Here is a 17,198-nt window from a genome sequence, read left to right as displayed (position 1 = left end):
TTTAGGTAGGTAGGTGGGGGGCGTAAAGGTTCTAACGCCATTGCCTTCAGCACACTGGTCCTGCTGCGTTTGCAACCAAAGCATCTCACCTCAGGTGGTCGCAACGCTCACACTCTGTCACTGTGGAAAATTGTATGGTGTCTGGCAGCCTTGACAAATAGAGTGGCAATTGATTAATGGCCTTACAATGGAAAGAAGGAAACGGTGTGACTCGGTGCGTTAAGACTTAATGTCTACTGCTGACATAGTGATTTATTTTAAAGATCTGTAATTGTCCTGTTGTGAAATACACATTTCTTAATTGTACATTTATGTATCTATGGGGCATGACCATAGGCTTAAAGTACAAAACAGATGGCCATTGGGAGTCATCCAGTGGTGTGGTTCAGGTGGAACAGAGAGGTCTGTCAGTGATGAGAGAAGACGGGAGTGGAGAGATTGCTGTCGGTATGACCAGACTCTACAGCGGGGCTCGAGTGTTGAGACTGTCTGCTTCCAGGAATCATCCCCGGGGCAGGCAGGAATGTTTCACAAGAAGAACGTTCATCCGTGAACACGCATGCAAGCAGGCAAGGCCATAACATGGGAGAAACGGCAGTAAAAGGAAACCAGTCAGGCATGTCCTCATCCAGTTGTGGCCCAGAATTATTTCTGAATACATCATATGAAGTACTATCGACTGAAAGAGTCATGTGGAGGAAAAACGTCATGTGGATGTGTCATTCGGTGATGGGCTGATGACGAATACTTTTTGAGAGCGTTCAGTCCTGGCATGAGTGTGTTTACTCATCAACATCACCCCCAGACATTTGGTTTCCTCTTCATGGTTGTGTCCTAGATTTCAAACTAGTCAGAAAGGAGAGGACAGATGAATTAAGCAGGTCCGTGTGCAGCCAGACATCTTGTAGTCCAATCTGGAATGACGGATGTTCTGTGGCAGAGATTTCCTGATATTCGCTGCGAACACTTACTGAAGGATCCATGCCTGTCCAATCAGTAGCCATTTTTTTTCCATCTTACACACTAATAGGACTTCCAAAGAACATGGTCTTTGGAGAAGAGTAAACTTAATCACCCAGAAACGTATGACCAGACAGGGAATCAAGCATTGCTATACATTCATTCTATTGCTTAGAATGCAGTTAAATTGCTACACGTTTCAACCAAAGTTCCCTATCAGATTTAAACAGTTTAACGAGTGTAGAATATTAACGGCCTTATAAATTGGTTGAGTGTGATTTATCTGTGAATTAAGGGAATAAACGTGTGGATTCTGCCAGTGTGATTCAACTGTGTAATGAAGTTTTGGAATAAGTCATGACCGCTGTTGTCAGCACTCAAATAGGCTCTCACAGATGTGGATATCAGCACCCAGGAAGTACCGCACACAGGAAGTTCAAACAAACATTTCTGGCTGGCAAGTGGGCTTTTTTTTATTTTGGAAAATGCCACTTTGCACCATGTACGGTTCAATGATTTAGATAATTCAAGAGTTCAGAATGCAAACTGATATATTGGGTGCCATAAACATAGTATAATCAAAACATTAACATAGCATAATCAAAAACAAAACCCACTTGGTCTTTGAAAATCCATGAATTCATTTAAAGTTTATTGGCTATTGGTTTATTGCATGATGACAAGATAGCTAACCATAAATTGAATAGCTATAAACCAACAATTTAAAAAAATCCATCAATAATTTCTATGCACTTATATTCTTAAACCATACAAAGTAACACTAGCTGCTTTAGGGCAAACAAAGACAGACTAGATGAAGACAATGATATTTTAATAGCAGTGTTGGTAATGAGTTTGCTCCCACCCACACACATGCACTCACACACACACACACACACACACAAACACACACACACACACACACACACACACACACACACACACACACACACACACACACACACACACACACACACACATAAATCACACACATTCTACACAGCAGGCACATGCATGTTTCTCTGGGGATGGGCGCTGGGAGACACAGGCACACGGGGGCGGCTTGACCCGAGAAAAACAAGCCCAGCAGTTAGAATGCGGGACTTTTCATTACGGACCACAGGAAGGGACAGGAGGGACACAAAGACTCCAGTCCCCACGACTAACCACCTGCACCCTGCACACATCTGTTGCATGTCTGCCGAGTTTAACGTGATGCAATAATTCTGTCCCTGGAATACCTGAGGGCACCAATGAATCATTAAACTCAGACACACTGAAACACAAGTACACACATACATATAATTGTTGGACTAATAGCCTGCACCCTCTATCACACACACTCTTTGCACACACACGCACACACACCCAAATCCACGTTACAGGAGCCTTTCCGTGTGCCCACAGACGTTCACAGAAGCTGCAGCGCTGGCTTTGATGTGGACGCAGACGGACTGCCGTCCCCGCGCACCCCTGTGGATCCCTGCGGAGACGCCCGCCCCGCGGAGGACGCGTCTGGGAGCATGAGTGCCGTTCAGAAGGAGCATGGCGTGGTGTGTGAGAAAGCGCTGGCCCTCGTAGCCAACCTCTGCGCCCAGGACAGCCCGCTGGTGGACAGAGACGCCTGTGAGGAATTCTTCTTCCTTATCTCCAGACAAGACTATGGTCTCAACCAACCAGGTACACGGTGCTGGCTTTCAGTTATTTATCTGTTTATTCAGTACTGGGTTGTTTCTGTTTTAGCCGCTTTCATATATAGTTTAGATTTTTACCTAAGCTCTTTTTTTTTCTTATAGACTGTATACACGTGGTGTGAAATGGTAACAAAAGAATTCACTATGATGTTTTTCATGATTCACATGGAACACTTATAGATAACAGATGAAGTCAACAAACATAAGAGAGAAGTAACAGAGGTTGTTTTGTGCAGCGGTCCTCAATGGCACTAGTCTGTAGTACAGAGCTCTTTGCTGTGTGCCTAACTGCCTGTTTCAGCTAGACTGCTGGTTCGTGGTGCCTCGTGAGGTCTAACTTTATGGCACGTGGGATAAACAGTCAACATCTGACTGAGCTGAACATCCCCTGAATCACAGAGAGCTTGGGGAACATGGACCACATCAACTTATGTAACTCACAGGAGATTCTGGGTTACTTAGCTACCAAGTTGCCGGGCGTCTCTGAAGTTGGGTCTCCAGGGAAACAAGTCCAGTTTGGGATTGTTCATTTGGTGTACGTGTCCTGTACTGATGAGCACTTCTGCAGGTCGAGGTCAAACAGTGTTTTCCACAACTAGGAACATTAATGAGTTTCTAGGTATCATCCCATAATCCCAGGGCTCTGACATTAATGGGTATATCCATGAAATAGCTTTTTTTGTCCTGCTTCAGTCTGAAAAGTTCTAAAAAAAAAGTGTTATTCTCTCTGTTGTTTTCAGTATCTCTGTTTGTGTGTGTATGATATTCATAAATATTTGCTACATTTGTCTTTTTGAAGAGATATTTAACAGCAAAAAATATCTGCTGGAATGTGGGATGCGGTGTCCATAAGACTCCTTACACAGGCCTTTATAAGTCTCTTGTGGAGATAAACAAGACATTGTCTGACATAGCTCAGTAATTTCTCCGAAGGCACTAGACTGACTGTCAGAGCAGCTGGTATTTCTGGTAGACCTTCTCCTTTCCAGCCACCTCGCTACGATTTGAAGATGGATGCCTGCTCGACAGCAGTGTGTGTCACGCCAGCTTGGACAAAAGCTCTGTGTCACTCCGCATTAGGGTGAGCAGGCCAGTCTAGGGGCGCAGGGCCTGCCTCGCCACCCCCGGGGGTGTGTCTGGGACACGCCAAATGCCAGGGTGTGTTATTAGCACCACAGTGGGCAGCGGTGTCGTGTGAGGGCTAAACAGTGGGCACCTCCTCTGGTTTCAGGAGAGACTGAGTGTGTCCACACAGGCCTCAGATCACCTGATCCCGGCGAAAATGTCAAAGCGCCCAAGGCGTGTGTCTCCCCTCCCCAGAAGCCCTGGGAAAACGCCCAGAGACACAGACCGGCTCGACACCGAGGGAGACTCCAAGATGCTGCCCAGGGAGATTAAACAATCCATCCTCTTTCTAAAGACTGATACACCGCGTGACATTTTTCTTTCATCTGTTTTTTTCCGACCAGCTTTGTTTACACCATGTTTCATTCAGTTTGCGGAAAATAGGGTCAGAGGTGCTTACAAAAGATGGTTCTGTTGCTGCCAGCAAAGCCAGGAACAAATTTGCAGCGTCTTCAGCTGCAGGAGGCAGAATCTCTCTCTATTGTGTTGCAGGTAGGACACACCCGATTGCTCCTTCCCATTACGGTCTTGTTATGCATTGCCTGTCAATCAAAACCAATAAGCCTTAATGCAACTAAAAATCTAGTAACAAACAAGGCATCTGTTTGAGAACAGGTGCTGTAAATATGCGACTTTGAAGCTGGTCTCAAAAGGCTGAACACGTGGCTGCTTGAGGGGTTTTTGTGTGGCTACGCACCACTCAGGGATGCTAGGGCCATGGACAACCCCGTGAACAGGCAGGAGCACCTGCAGAGGAGACAGGCGCAGTATTAAAACAGGAGCTCTCCCCTCCCCTCCTCTCCTCTCCTCTCTTCTCCCCTCCTCTCCCCTCCCCTCCTCTCCTCTCCTCTCTTCTCCCCTTCACTCCACTCTACCGGAATGTTCTTGCCAAATCCAGACGGTCCTTAACGATGAACAAGCCAGCCGGCGATCAGGGCTGAGTGATGACTAATCACGAGGGGAGGTTCGGAGCTGTAACGTCGCCTCCTGTCGGGTCGTGACTCATTCTCTCCGACTCAGGTCGGACCTTAAGCCAAGCTTCCGGGCCAGAGCGTCGTGTGCCTGGTTACAGGTGAACTTCAAAACAAAAGAGCATCGGATTAATCACGCCACACGGCCCTCCCACATGCACACGCACGCGCACATGCACATACACAATCACACCCTGGCTTCTTTTATAGACCCACCACTTTATCCAAAAGTGTGTGAATTGGCCTACATCCAGTCCAGCGCTGGGCGATAATTCCCAGTTGCCGTGATTCTGGCAGCTTTGATTTGACAGCACAACAAGCCTGGCGGCAGCTGAGGCTAATTTACATGATTATTATGTGTCTTTGTGACACTAGGGTAATTGTTACCGTGGCAGCAGAGGACACGCGTGGGGTTGGGGGGCCGAGTCAGGGGGCGGGGGCACCCATCTCTGACAGAAGAGAGACGTCTGGAGACCAGTCTGTTCTATTTCAGTATAACCGCCGCTTGACAGAGATGTATTTGCTGATTCCCAGATATGCAAGCACATGCATTGTGTACATGAATAGCTGTACTAGCCGATCTCATAATCCTTGGTCCCCCGGTGAGAGGGTCACCGCATACCGCAGTCATGCGAGACCGCACCTGGGCCAGCAGATAAGCCAGAGGTTAAAGTTCAACACTTCTTCTCAGCGAATGTCTGCAAATAACAGCCTTCGAAGTGGAACACATCATTCATGAAAGTGCCAAAGAGGAATAGCGATTGCATTGCTCTGAGCAGGTACCGGGACCGCCTGCTTCAGCCTGTCGTTCTCTGAGTGATGCCTTATTCATTGTATAATTTAGTTGATCAGTGCATTTTCCCTCCCAGAATCCCCATTATGATTCACCAGCATCTCCTCCTCGGTTGACTACTACCTGGCAATTTTACCTGTAATGACTATGGTCTCGTGAATGCATGAAATATTAATATTAAACAAGAATCCTTTAGTAGCTGCTAAACTCGATGTAACACCAAGCCAGTTTAGCTTGAATGTTTTCAAAGTAAAACATGGTGTGTCTCACCATTATTTCTTAGCACAAGCAATATCTCTCCATTTTGTTCCAGTCTGGCAGACCCACCCTGTCTCCTCACCCTAAAGTAAATATGTGAAATATAGTACTATACTGGTGCTATATGGCACTAATAATTTAGCCATGTTGCTGTCTCACATGCAGATTATCAGGCTATTAGCCATAGCCTGGGGTATTGGATAGCAAGAGTTCAGAGGTGGTTTCCAGCCAGAGAAGGACACACTAGATGATTAAAAACTTGAGGAAAACCAATGATTAGCAGGGTTATAAAACCCAATCTCATCAGTGCTATGAGGAGCACAAGGATTTTCTACTGCTTCAACTTCTCACTCAAACTGCTCGCCCGTAGACATCTAAGTTTCTCCCAGGATGCTGTGCAGCTCCAACACTCCACGGGAAGAGTGTCACTTTCTTTGTGGTGACAAAAGCCCCTCTTGTGTCCCAGAGTTCCAGATTGTTGGTGTTCGCACCACATTGTGTTGCTCTTCAGGGAAGTAAGAAACCTTTTGGGGCCGGTGTTCCTAGGGCGAAAAAGCTTTAGCCATATCAAGGTCTGTGGAGGTGGAGGGGTTGGAGGTGGGACACCTCTTTGTGTTAGACACATGCTGCATTGGTACCCAAGCCCACCTTTCCGAGACCTGTTTGCTACACTGACGTCAGACTCCAGAACCGCACCACAAAGTCAGCAGGTCCAGAGATGAATCACGCTGAGTACAAACACTGCATTTGTGTTGTCGCACCGCTCTCGTTTTCTGCAGGACCGCAGTCGTGGCGTTCACCCAGACACCTCCAACAAAAGCTTGAGGGTAATTGCGTGACACATTAATGAAGGGCATGGTAGCATTTGCGACACCTTCTGCACTAATTGGTGGCGAACACGACTTGCTTGAAAGACCAAATTAGTATCATGTACAGCTGCACTGGAAAGCCATACTCAGGGCAGGGATGCATATACCAATCAGCAGATGTTCACTGTTAAGCTCTGCACCAAAGCTCATCCAGACACTCTTGAAATTTTCTTTTCGCTCTGAACATAATAATATTATCAGTAATTCCGTTATTGTTCCACAATAAAGCTTCCATGGTATCGTCAGAGGATTTTGAGTCCAGGAAAAGCATCGCTCACTGTAAGTGCCATGTAACCTAGATTATCACAAATGGATGCATTGAAAGGGGTGTAATGGAGTATAATGTGTTCTGTGTCAATGCAAATGAGCTGCCATGTTTGGCAGTCCCGCCGTTTCCCCGGCCACACGCTGGGGTACGGGACACGCAGCACTTTGCAGCACAGGGAGCACATCTGCCCCGGTGGCAATTCATCGTCGTTAGAAACGTTATCTTATGCCATTTCCTGGAATCTGTTGCACTTGGAAAGCTGTGTTTTCTTTTGAAGTGCCATTTGGAAAGGCCCCCGGGGATACGTCTCCCAGATGAACACAGCCAGGCCGGCGGTACTGACGAGATCAGATCAAGTGCAGATGATGTCAGGACACAGCAGGGACACCTGCAGTCAGGGCGAGGTAGGTTTTGTGTAGTTTTCGAAGAGCGCTGAGGCAGGATAAATGCAGGTGTAAGAGAACAGAGGTCTAACACAGGTCTAAGAGTCGGTGCGGTTTGGGGACTGGTCTTGAGAAATCTTAAAGAAGTCATGCAGGTCGGTCGTGGATATAAAGAGCCGAGGATACCTGACAGTAATTGGAAATTGATTATAGGATCAAGGAGCAAGTTAACAGACATTCATCAGATTTGACAAGGCCCATTTTCATTTAATTAACTGAATACCAACTGTTTAGTTTCCTCCACAATTCGGCCACGTTTCCCAATAAATGGACCACTTCTGATTTTTCCAAATAATTAGCTTACCTTTCTTAAGATCATCTTTAATTGTTTTGAAGTGGACATTTGCATATTTATATTTTCTCTTATGTTTAGTATGATTAAATTGCCTCAGTTGTTTTTAGATATGTTGTATTTCCGCTGTATTTAACTCTTATTTACAAGTATTCATTACAGCTTAAATAAAAATTCACAAATGGAATAGTCTGATGTGATTTGAAGAAGCAGTCAACAGCAAATGATCAAACGATACAAATCTAGAACAGAGTCCAGAAATAAATGTGAGGGAGTCTTTTAGTGTTAGGCAGGGGAACGTTATACATTAATTCAGATGTTGAGCTCACTTTGGCCATTGGTATGTTTCAGATGTTTGGTATGTTCTAGATGTTTGGTATGTTCCAGAAGTTTGGTATGTTCCAGAAGTTTGGTATGTTCTAGATGTTTGGTATGTTCCAGAGGTTTGGTATGTTCTAGATGTTTGGTATGTTCCAGATGTTTGATATGTTCCAGAGGTTTGGTATGTTCTAGATGTTTGGTATGTTCCAGAGGTTTGGTATGTTCTAGATGTTTTTTACATTTCAGATGTTTAGTACATTTCAGGTGTTTAGTGCGTTTCAAATGTTAGTTACATTTAAAATGTTTTGTACATTTCAGCTTCTTAGTACGTTCAGTACGTTTAGGTGCTTAGGTGTTCAGTACATTTCAGATGTTTGTCATGATCTGCAGTTCACCTGGATGTCCTTTAACAAATGTGTTGTTTGCTTACCTCTACCTCACTGCCAGTGGCCAACATCATTTTTCTGGTGGGCAGGTTAGCTTTTGTGCTTCACTGATAAATATGTTTGTCTACCTCCCAAAACACAAGCACCATGATACATGAGGCAGGCACGACTGTCTCTTTGTTGGTAGGAATCCTGAGCTTTTTTGGTCCCAAAGACAGTGAGGATATTTGGTATTCTGTGATCAAAGGCCCCAGTGAATGTGGGGGGTTGGAGTTTAGAAGGATTCTAAGGCCCTGTCACTGACAGGGACCTTAAAGTTTGAGACTTTTAGGTGTTGATGCCTAATGTGATTATTTTAAGGGGGCCCAAAATCCCTTTCAGCTCTCTGTCTGTGATCCTGGTTAAGAGGAAGCGATCTGCCTCCTCTGGTATGCCTGGGACTAACCCTGTAAGTAGTCCTGATGTACAGGAGGTTCATGTGGACTGTCAGGCAATGCAAGGTTCTCCCACCCCACCAAGCCAGTGTTACACCTCCAACACATGCTAAACCGCCAAGATCACCAGTGTAATTAGGTTCAACAGCAGGAACGTCCTGGAGGAGAAAAGAGAATAATTCAAAAACATTTCCCCCAGTCTTTAGCACAGGACTGTTTCCATACCTGAGCACCAATTCGAGGGAGCCACCGTGGTTTCAAAACTTAAGATAGGCATCAACGGAAATTAGCCAAACGCTGCAGGTCTTATCAGTTTTGGGTAGTGGCCACGAGAGGACAGGTTCCACCCTGAGGCTTTCAATATGCAACACATCCAGGCCTGTCACATGACTGAGAAAGAATTTTTCCATTAATTTCCCTCCTGGGTGCAGTGAGGTTATACATGCTCCGGAGATCTAATTTGGTGTAGCATTGAGAACCCCAGAGTTCAATTGCTGCTGGGACCAGAGGGTGAGACCGTAATGGTATTTTACAGAGAAGGTGTTAAGTCCTCTATAATCAATACAGGAATTCAAGTATCCATTTTTCTTTTCCCTGGCATCTATTGACCAGAAAGATTTCTACAGAATGTTGCCAGAAGATAAAAGGATAAAGCACTTGTTGTGAAGTGACTCTGAGAATGCTTTTGCAAACAGGTGATTTAATGACCAGGAAAATGTGCGATATGTAACGTCTGATGGCAGAAGTAATGAAGTCAGAGTGACTTGTGCGATAACATCTTTTACTTTGGCTCTGCTTGTACTGAATCAGGCTTTGGCGCATTGTAAGGAACATGCAGTGATTGGATAAGGGTGGAAATTTGAGATTCCTAAATTCCCGAGTCTAAGAGATCTATGGACACAGAGAAAGGTTCGCAGTCCCTCGAGCCAGGTATGAGCTGATGAGACAGTCTAATGGCATGCTGGCATTGTCACCAGCTGGTTCCTGTCGGAGATCTTCAACGAAAAATCCTTGGCTCAGTCCAGATAATTCTGCCTAGTGTACAATGCAATAGTTCGGAGGGTAAGTTGCAGATTGGGACCAGCGTTTGATTAGCAGGAGATATTTACCACTTGGCCCACAGGTTTTTAAAACAACCAAACAATTGGATAAACTGGTCAGGACTGGATCGCATCACCTCTCGGCTCTCATGTGATCATTGGCTGTTCTGTGGCTCTTCCAACATGTAGTTAGATTACCATGTCAAGTTTGGAAAAGTCACCGTCGGGTGTCTTCTTGGTGTGCAATTTCAAAGTAACAAAGATGCTGGAAGGCCTTGCATTTCAATGAAGGATCGTTACATTTACTGGGTAGAACTGAAAGAGGTTTGTTGGAGACCCGCTGGGAGTGGGTTTGCATTGTGATCACAGAGAATAAGGACGTCACTGAAAGGACACACTGGGACAGAATGCTATCGCTGCAGTATACTAATGAGCTCTTTCAAAGCACCTTTAGCTAACCGCGGCGGACACCAACAGGTTTTACTTAACTGGTATCTGGCCATGGTATGGCCCAAATTCAGCGTGATAGCCTTAATATGCCCTGAGCCCCAGTGGGGGAAGTTTGCTAGATCTCTTTGGAGCTTCTGTCATGACATTTGTCACATGCAGCCTGGGGAATGAGAAACGCTAGCAGAGGTTTCCAGCTTTACCAGGAACAATGTGACCAAACAGGGTAAGATTAGAAAGAAAACATACAAACAAACACAGCAACAACAACAATGGCAAAAACACATGGGCTCCTATGGGGAAGACCTACAGTACAGGCCCACATCAAAGAACGGGCTAACAGTGTAATCCCAGAAGAACAAAACAAATCTGAAAAGGCCAAATTAGAATGGCCTTATTAGAACAGCAATGATAATTGGGGCTTTGTAACTTGTAAGATACAGAAACAACAACAACAGGAAAACAAAGGAGTAAATTGATAGGAAACATGTAAACAAAGAGAACTGATCAGGGTGGATTATTAGTAGTTTGGCAAAAGCATTATAGGAGGGCGTGGCATTCAATTACTGATGACCGAACTGCTCTATGAAGAACGGGCACTTTATAAGACAGGATTTTAGCTTTTAACTAAAACTTTACTTGGCAGGGGTTACTTAATCTTAACACTTAGCTATTATAATTCAAAACGTGATTGTGCTTTGTCTTTTGCTATTCAACAGGAGATCACAAATTCCATAATGATGTATTGAAAAAAACCATACATGAATATATATGATATTTGAAACTTGGATCTTTGAAAAGGCTTTGACAGGCCTTTATTTTGATTTTGTTCAGGGCAAGACAAGAATATGATTAATAAAAAATCTCTTAATGTGGCAATGAATTGTCACATGACAGCAGATAAAAAATGTCTTCATGCCTTCTGAACTGGTCCTCCCAGTGTGGCTCATATGAAGCACATGTGTTGTAGTCTCAGGGCTGATCAGGTGCGGAGCTCCACTCGTGATCGATCCACAGGCCCTAGGCTGCTCGGTATGGGGCCACACATTCACCCTCCCTAGCAGACCACACTTGTTGTGCATCATTTCAGGAAGAAATTGCTCGATATGTTGTGCGCAGCCGATCTTGACCCTAATTCAGCTCGGTGACATAGATTTTCCCGTCTGTGAGCTCTCTCTGTCACCCGTCACTGAGTGTGATTTCATTATTCTGCGACTGTGGTCTTCAAGCGCAGATGATTCTAGCTCATAAACTTGGGGCCCAGAGAATGCTTCAAGAATGTTTAATCTGTTCCCAGATGATTGTTTCTGCGTACAAGGAAATTTGCATTGGTGCATGTAATTAGGTACAAGATAAGGAGTGTTGTTCTCATGTGATAGTGCCTTGATGTTTCCTGTCATGGAGCCATGAGCTGTCTAATGGTGGAAGGCAGGAGAGGAAGTGCAGATTTCAGTGTTTGTTAATGTAACAGTGGTAAATCGAGGTTTAGTCTTCCTTCTGTCTCTCAGAAGAGCTAATTTCCTACCAAAACAGCTGTATTGTTATCCAGGGTTCTTTCTCTCTGCATTCACCTGGACATAATAGCACCATGGACCAAATTGAATTTGGAGGGCACTCCTCACCAAACACACTGCTCCTTCAGACTGCGACCATGTCGGCTGAGATCGGCAGGCAAAAATTGGGTAATTAGCGAATTTGTTATGAGCATGGGGGGAAATTATGGCCAGTCCATTAGATGTCTGCGATGGAGAGGCTGTGTGGGTCATGCCCTGCATTTTAAGTAGATCAGTGGGAGAAGAAATGTCTCACGCCCTCTGTCCTTTTCCCTGACCACCGAGTTGTCTGTCTGCCTGCATGTCTGCTTGTCTTTCTGGTTGTCTGTCTGTTTGTCTGCTTGTCTGAACACTCTGAAATCCAGAGAGATTCTACCAAGAGAGAGTTTGCCAAACGACAGGGTGTAACCTGACTGCACGTTCAATTTGTTCTGTAAAGTATGGTGGGACAACCATACATATTGGTGAAAAAAATAATATATTTTTGTTTGCATACTGGATACTGTAGTACAATGTAAACCCCTGTAATCAGCTTGCATAGAACAAAAAAGTGAAAGCAGATAAACCCTATAATGTGTCTATCCAAAGGCTCATAGTAAAGTCTTAGGCCAAAAAAAAAAACACTTAAAGAGACATATTTTGCGTTGTGATAGAAATACATCCCATAATTTAGCCAGGTATATGTTCCATCTCGTCATTCCCACTGAGAGGAAAAGGTCATTTTCCGGGTGTTGATTTTGTATGCTAATGAACCATCTCCCCTTGTTTACCCCAGAATGGGGAAAGAGGAGCTGTAATATGGGAGGCAGAGCTCTGAAATATTTACCCATGCAAACTAAGATGGTTTTGGCAACTTAGGACCTCACAGTGGGACCATGCATGTTTTCAGCTTGTCTCATATGCAAAAAAAAATCTGATGAGAATCTGATGCATATTCATGTTTTTTTTAATGGCAAAGCACCGTTAAAACGGTGGTTTTAAATAATGTTCTCATTATTCGTTTAACAAACAGACTATGCTTTTAGCAATTTAAAAAACTGCAAAAAAATGCGATCCTCCTTAGCCCCACAGCCATGGCTCCACCAGAGTCTGTTTATTCCTACTGGATGGTGTTTTGTTCTTGACAAATCAAGACAAGCGTTAGCTAAATCATCTACCCAGATATATTGCTCCTATCTGTAATAGCACTTTTTTACCACCTCAGGTCTTTTCTTATGCAGACACATTGATACATGCATTCATTACACCTGAGTTAGACTTCTCTAATACTCTTTTGCCTGGACTTCATATAAAATATCCATCGATTACAATATATCCACATGTACCGAGAGCACAAATGAAAGCACAGCGATTTACACACAACACTACGGTTTTCTTCTTATACTGCTTTCCAGTCAGGTAGAGAATCCATTTTAAAATTCTTGTTTACAAATGTATTATTGCTACAGCTAAGGAATATTTATGGAGATTTATTAATGTTTTCTCTCCCCTCAAACCCACATGTCATGTCTCACTTTAAATCTACTGAGCATACGTGATCCAGACTTTAAACTATGGATGACAGAGTTTGAAGTGTTTTAGGTCCCCATCAGGGCGTCTGTGGGTGACCTGAGACAGGTTGCAGCTCTTCAGGACATTCTTTGTTGTTGAAAAATACCTAAAAAATGTTTTTGTTGTCATCTGTTTTTTTTTCAGTGATTTTAATCTGTTCTCATTACTGTTTTGTGTGGTGGTTTAAACCTTCAAATGGAACAGCCATGAAATATGAATAAAATAATTATTATGATCTCTACAATTATTGTGATTTTGTGATTATTGTGTTAATAGATTTCTCCACTGACTAAGATCAAGTCTTCTTTCTCCTGTGGTTCAATGCACAGGAGCAGTTAACATTTGTGTTTTGTGATCAACCTCTCAGAAAATGCAGGTGAACATCTCAATTGCCACCAGACCTTTGATGGCTCTGATGTTTGGGGCATGGTGTACCTCACATGAACCCAGTGTCACTGACGTGGGGGCCGAGTGAATTCATCTAAATGGAGCAGAGTGTTTGCTCTGTGTGTCAGCACAGCAAGCAGCCAAATAGGTTGTGGAATCACATTTTCATGTGAAAACATAAATTTGCCATAACGACGGATACGTCATATTTAATGGTTTCTTGCCTGATAGACACAGTGACATTCATGTAATTGTAGGTTGGCAGGCGATTGTGCCTTTCTGGAGTATCTGCTATGTCTTCACTAGAAAAATTGAAGCATTCAAAATGCTCATCAAAACTGTCAGAATGCTCTTGGTTTGGAATGAACTACGGTGGGAGCTTTAAAAACACACGGGCCCATAGCCAGCACATCGCTCCACCTACTAACGTAGCTGTTCACAGAGGACTTGGGAATGTCCACTAGCAGCACATCATGCAGTCCTTCACGTGACATGCATTTGAATGAGATGTCCAGCATGCATCTGGCCTTCTGTCTGACCTTCTCTCACATACCCTTATCTAGAACTTCAGAGCCTCAATTTGGTTGCTCAGAAGAAACATGCAGAGGAACATGTATCCTGTAACTACCAGCACCATCGTATCAGGAGATGGACTGCACCAAAGTGCCCGCGAATGCCTGTTGTGTCTTCTAATGGAGGCTGTGTCTGGTTCTTCACTTACTGTGAATCTGACTAGCTTGTTGCAATGTGACAAGTATTCCAGGTCTGTGGCACACACGTCTGAAGCTCTGTGGTGTCAGAGTGAGAGCTCTGAATGGCCTCGCAGACAGGAGCTGGAGGCATGTCTCCTAGCGATCTGTAGTCTTTCCCCTCAGATGTTTCAGAAGGGTTCTTCAGGATGTCCTTGCTTAAAGTGTGTCCTGGACACTCCACACTCTTTTCTGCAGAACATCGCTGGCTCAGTTCAGCTTTGTTATGGGATCAACGGGTTTCAATGGGCCCTGAACTTCCTGAGACGCAATATCAAATGGCTGAGTGGACTCAGACTGAGACACACCCCATCTTAAGGACTTAAGAACCCTCAACCTGTCTCCGGTAGAAGCTGCTGGATTACAGCAGACAGTGTGTAGACAGTGTGGCCTTGAGAACCTAAGATGACAGTGACATTGATATATGATTCACTCGAAAGAAGAATAGTGCTCAAGGATGTCTGCGCTGACCTTATTCAGATCGCAGCTTCCCACCGATTCGCACGCTGGGAATGTATTGGATTTCCTACAGAGGGGCTTTAGTCGCACTCTTATGTCGGCTCTTTCAGGGTCAATAAGTGGAAAACGTCCGATTGCTTTTCTTTGACTTTCTAACCTTTTTAGTCTGCGTGGGCAGTGCAATGAATAACCTCCATGCACCGGTCTGACATTTATCAAACAAATCTTCCTTTCACATGGTCTGAAAAGCTTCAAATGTTTGATAAGCACACATCACACACACCTTAAACTGTGAGTACTATTTAATGAGCTCCTCACAAGAGTAAAGCTCCTGATGTATCTGAATTAATTCATCTCAACTGCACATTTTTTGAAACTCATTAAACCCTTTGGTAGGCAGGTCTGTTGACACAATACATTTCAGCTACATGAATCTCAAACATTGAAAATACTTGCCATGTCTTCAAAAATAAAGGAACCCATAAATCAATCAAATGAAATTCCTCGTTATTGTTTAAATCAAGTGTGAATGCAACAGGGATTCTTTTATTTTATAGACTTATTTTACTCTTCAACTGCTGCAGACTAGTACTATATAATATGATTATTTTGCCTGAATGTGCCAGTGTTGAAACAAACAGGAGTTTCATTTAAAACAGGTCTAAAATATGCCCCACAAGTATCTCCAAAGGATGTTTGACTGTACCACTCACATGTTTGGGGGTGAGAGGGCCCAACAAAATATGCAGGCCAATCTAAAAATGAACACAAAAACATATGGAATTCATATTTAATCACAGATAAATAAAACATTTTTTAATGTAAGTTGCACACGCACACACACACCCACACACACACACACAATTGTTTCATTACTGTCATGTGAAGCATGTCTCAGAGGTGTTGCACACAGAAAAATGGATTAAATGTGCTATGCTGGCTCACTAATTTAAATGCAGATTGTTTATTGGAAGAAACCCATATACTGTATCTGAAACAGCAATCTGCCCTCACCCACATCGTTTCTGTCTAGAACAATTCCAAACCAAGAGGTGTATTCACTCCAATAATTACATATATATTTAATGTTATTATAACAGACCTGGAGGAATGATTTATCTTCTCAAACATCTCCATCAACAATTATGCTATAACTATTGCAAACATCTATGACTCATATCAAGATGATCTATCATTTCTCATGCTTTTTACAATCACCTCCTGGAGGTGACTTCAATAAGATCATTGATCAGTATTTGCAAAGAATCACTAATGCACACAATACACATAGAAAAAAAACACTAAAACAATTCATGTCTGATTTTGAGCTTGGATGGTGCCTCAAACATCACCAAAGAAGTCCCGTCTCTAGCGTCATCTCTGCAGCCACCAGCAGATAAATCAGAAAGCTGTAGTTGGCCCTGTAATGAGCTACTGGAGAGTTGATAGCCGGCAGACGTGTGCCGGCGAGCAGACTGCAGCTCCGGCAGGTCTATCTGCAGTAGCAGAACTACAACGAAGAACTGGAAAGTCACATCATTCCTGAGGCTCACTGAGACCCACATTCCACCCACATCATCATCATCATCATCATCAGAAGCCCGACGGAACGTATGACGTGGCCGTATGACAATGTCAACATCTAATATTACCAGAGGGGTAAACCAAAACCTTGAAGTGAGTTTTTTACCTCAATTTAAAAATTAACAGTGTGTCTGAGCACACTGAGTGAGTTCACTCAGATACACTGAGACCAGACTAAACAGATGTTTAAAAGTCAACAGTGTTTTAAGTCAATTCAAAGCCACTGCAGAGTGGAAATAACAGGACAGATGTGATCAGATATTTCTAGGTTGTTATCACAAAAGTTGGAGTTTGTTTGTTCAATGAATTTTAAACCAGTACAATAATCTGCGTTTGATTGAATAAAAACATGATGTGTCTCAGTTTAGCAATATTATGTAAATAGAAAAGGCAGATTTAGTAAAATTTGTTTGTCATATACATAACTTAATATTATATAATAAAAATACACATCCCAAGTTTCCCAAATTAAAGTTTATTTAACCTTTATTAAGGTGCAACACCATCAATATTTAGTAGAATATTGAACATTTTACCTCTTGCAGGGTTCAAGCAATAGCACCACAGTCTTATCAGAACTCACAGGGAAACATTTGGCTGTCATCCAGTTTTTC

At 43.4% G+C, this 17,198-nt stretch overlaps 1 protein-coding gene across 1 annotated transcript in view; it reads left to right on the top strand.

Moving 5' to 3' along the window:
* The first annotated feature begins 2,394 nt into the window (after positions 1–2,394).
* The window catches only part of syt6a (synaptotagmin VIa), a 46,168-nt gene continuing 31,364 nt past the window's right edge, over positions 2,395–17,198 (top strand). Inside the window, exon 1 of the mRNA XM_076983905.1 lies at positions 2,395–2,640. Within this exon, the coding sequence (XP_076840020.1) occupies positions 2,484–2,640 (157 nt within the window). The 5' untranslated portion in view covers positions 2,395–2,483. The remainder of the gene's footprint in view (positions 2,641–17,198) is intronic.

This window comes from Brachyhypopomus gauderio, chromosome 21 (genome assembly GCF_052324685.1).
Source record: "Brachyhypopomus gauderio isolate BG-103 chromosome 21, BGAUD_0.2, whole genome shotgun sequence".
NCBI classification, from domain to species: domain Eukaryota; kingdom Metazoa; phylum Chordata; class Actinopteri; order Gymnotiformes; family Hypopomidae; genus Brachyhypopomus; species Brachyhypopomus gauderio.
Note: the sequence above shows the minus strand (reverse complement) of the source record. Positions and strands in the feature narration are given on the sequence as shown.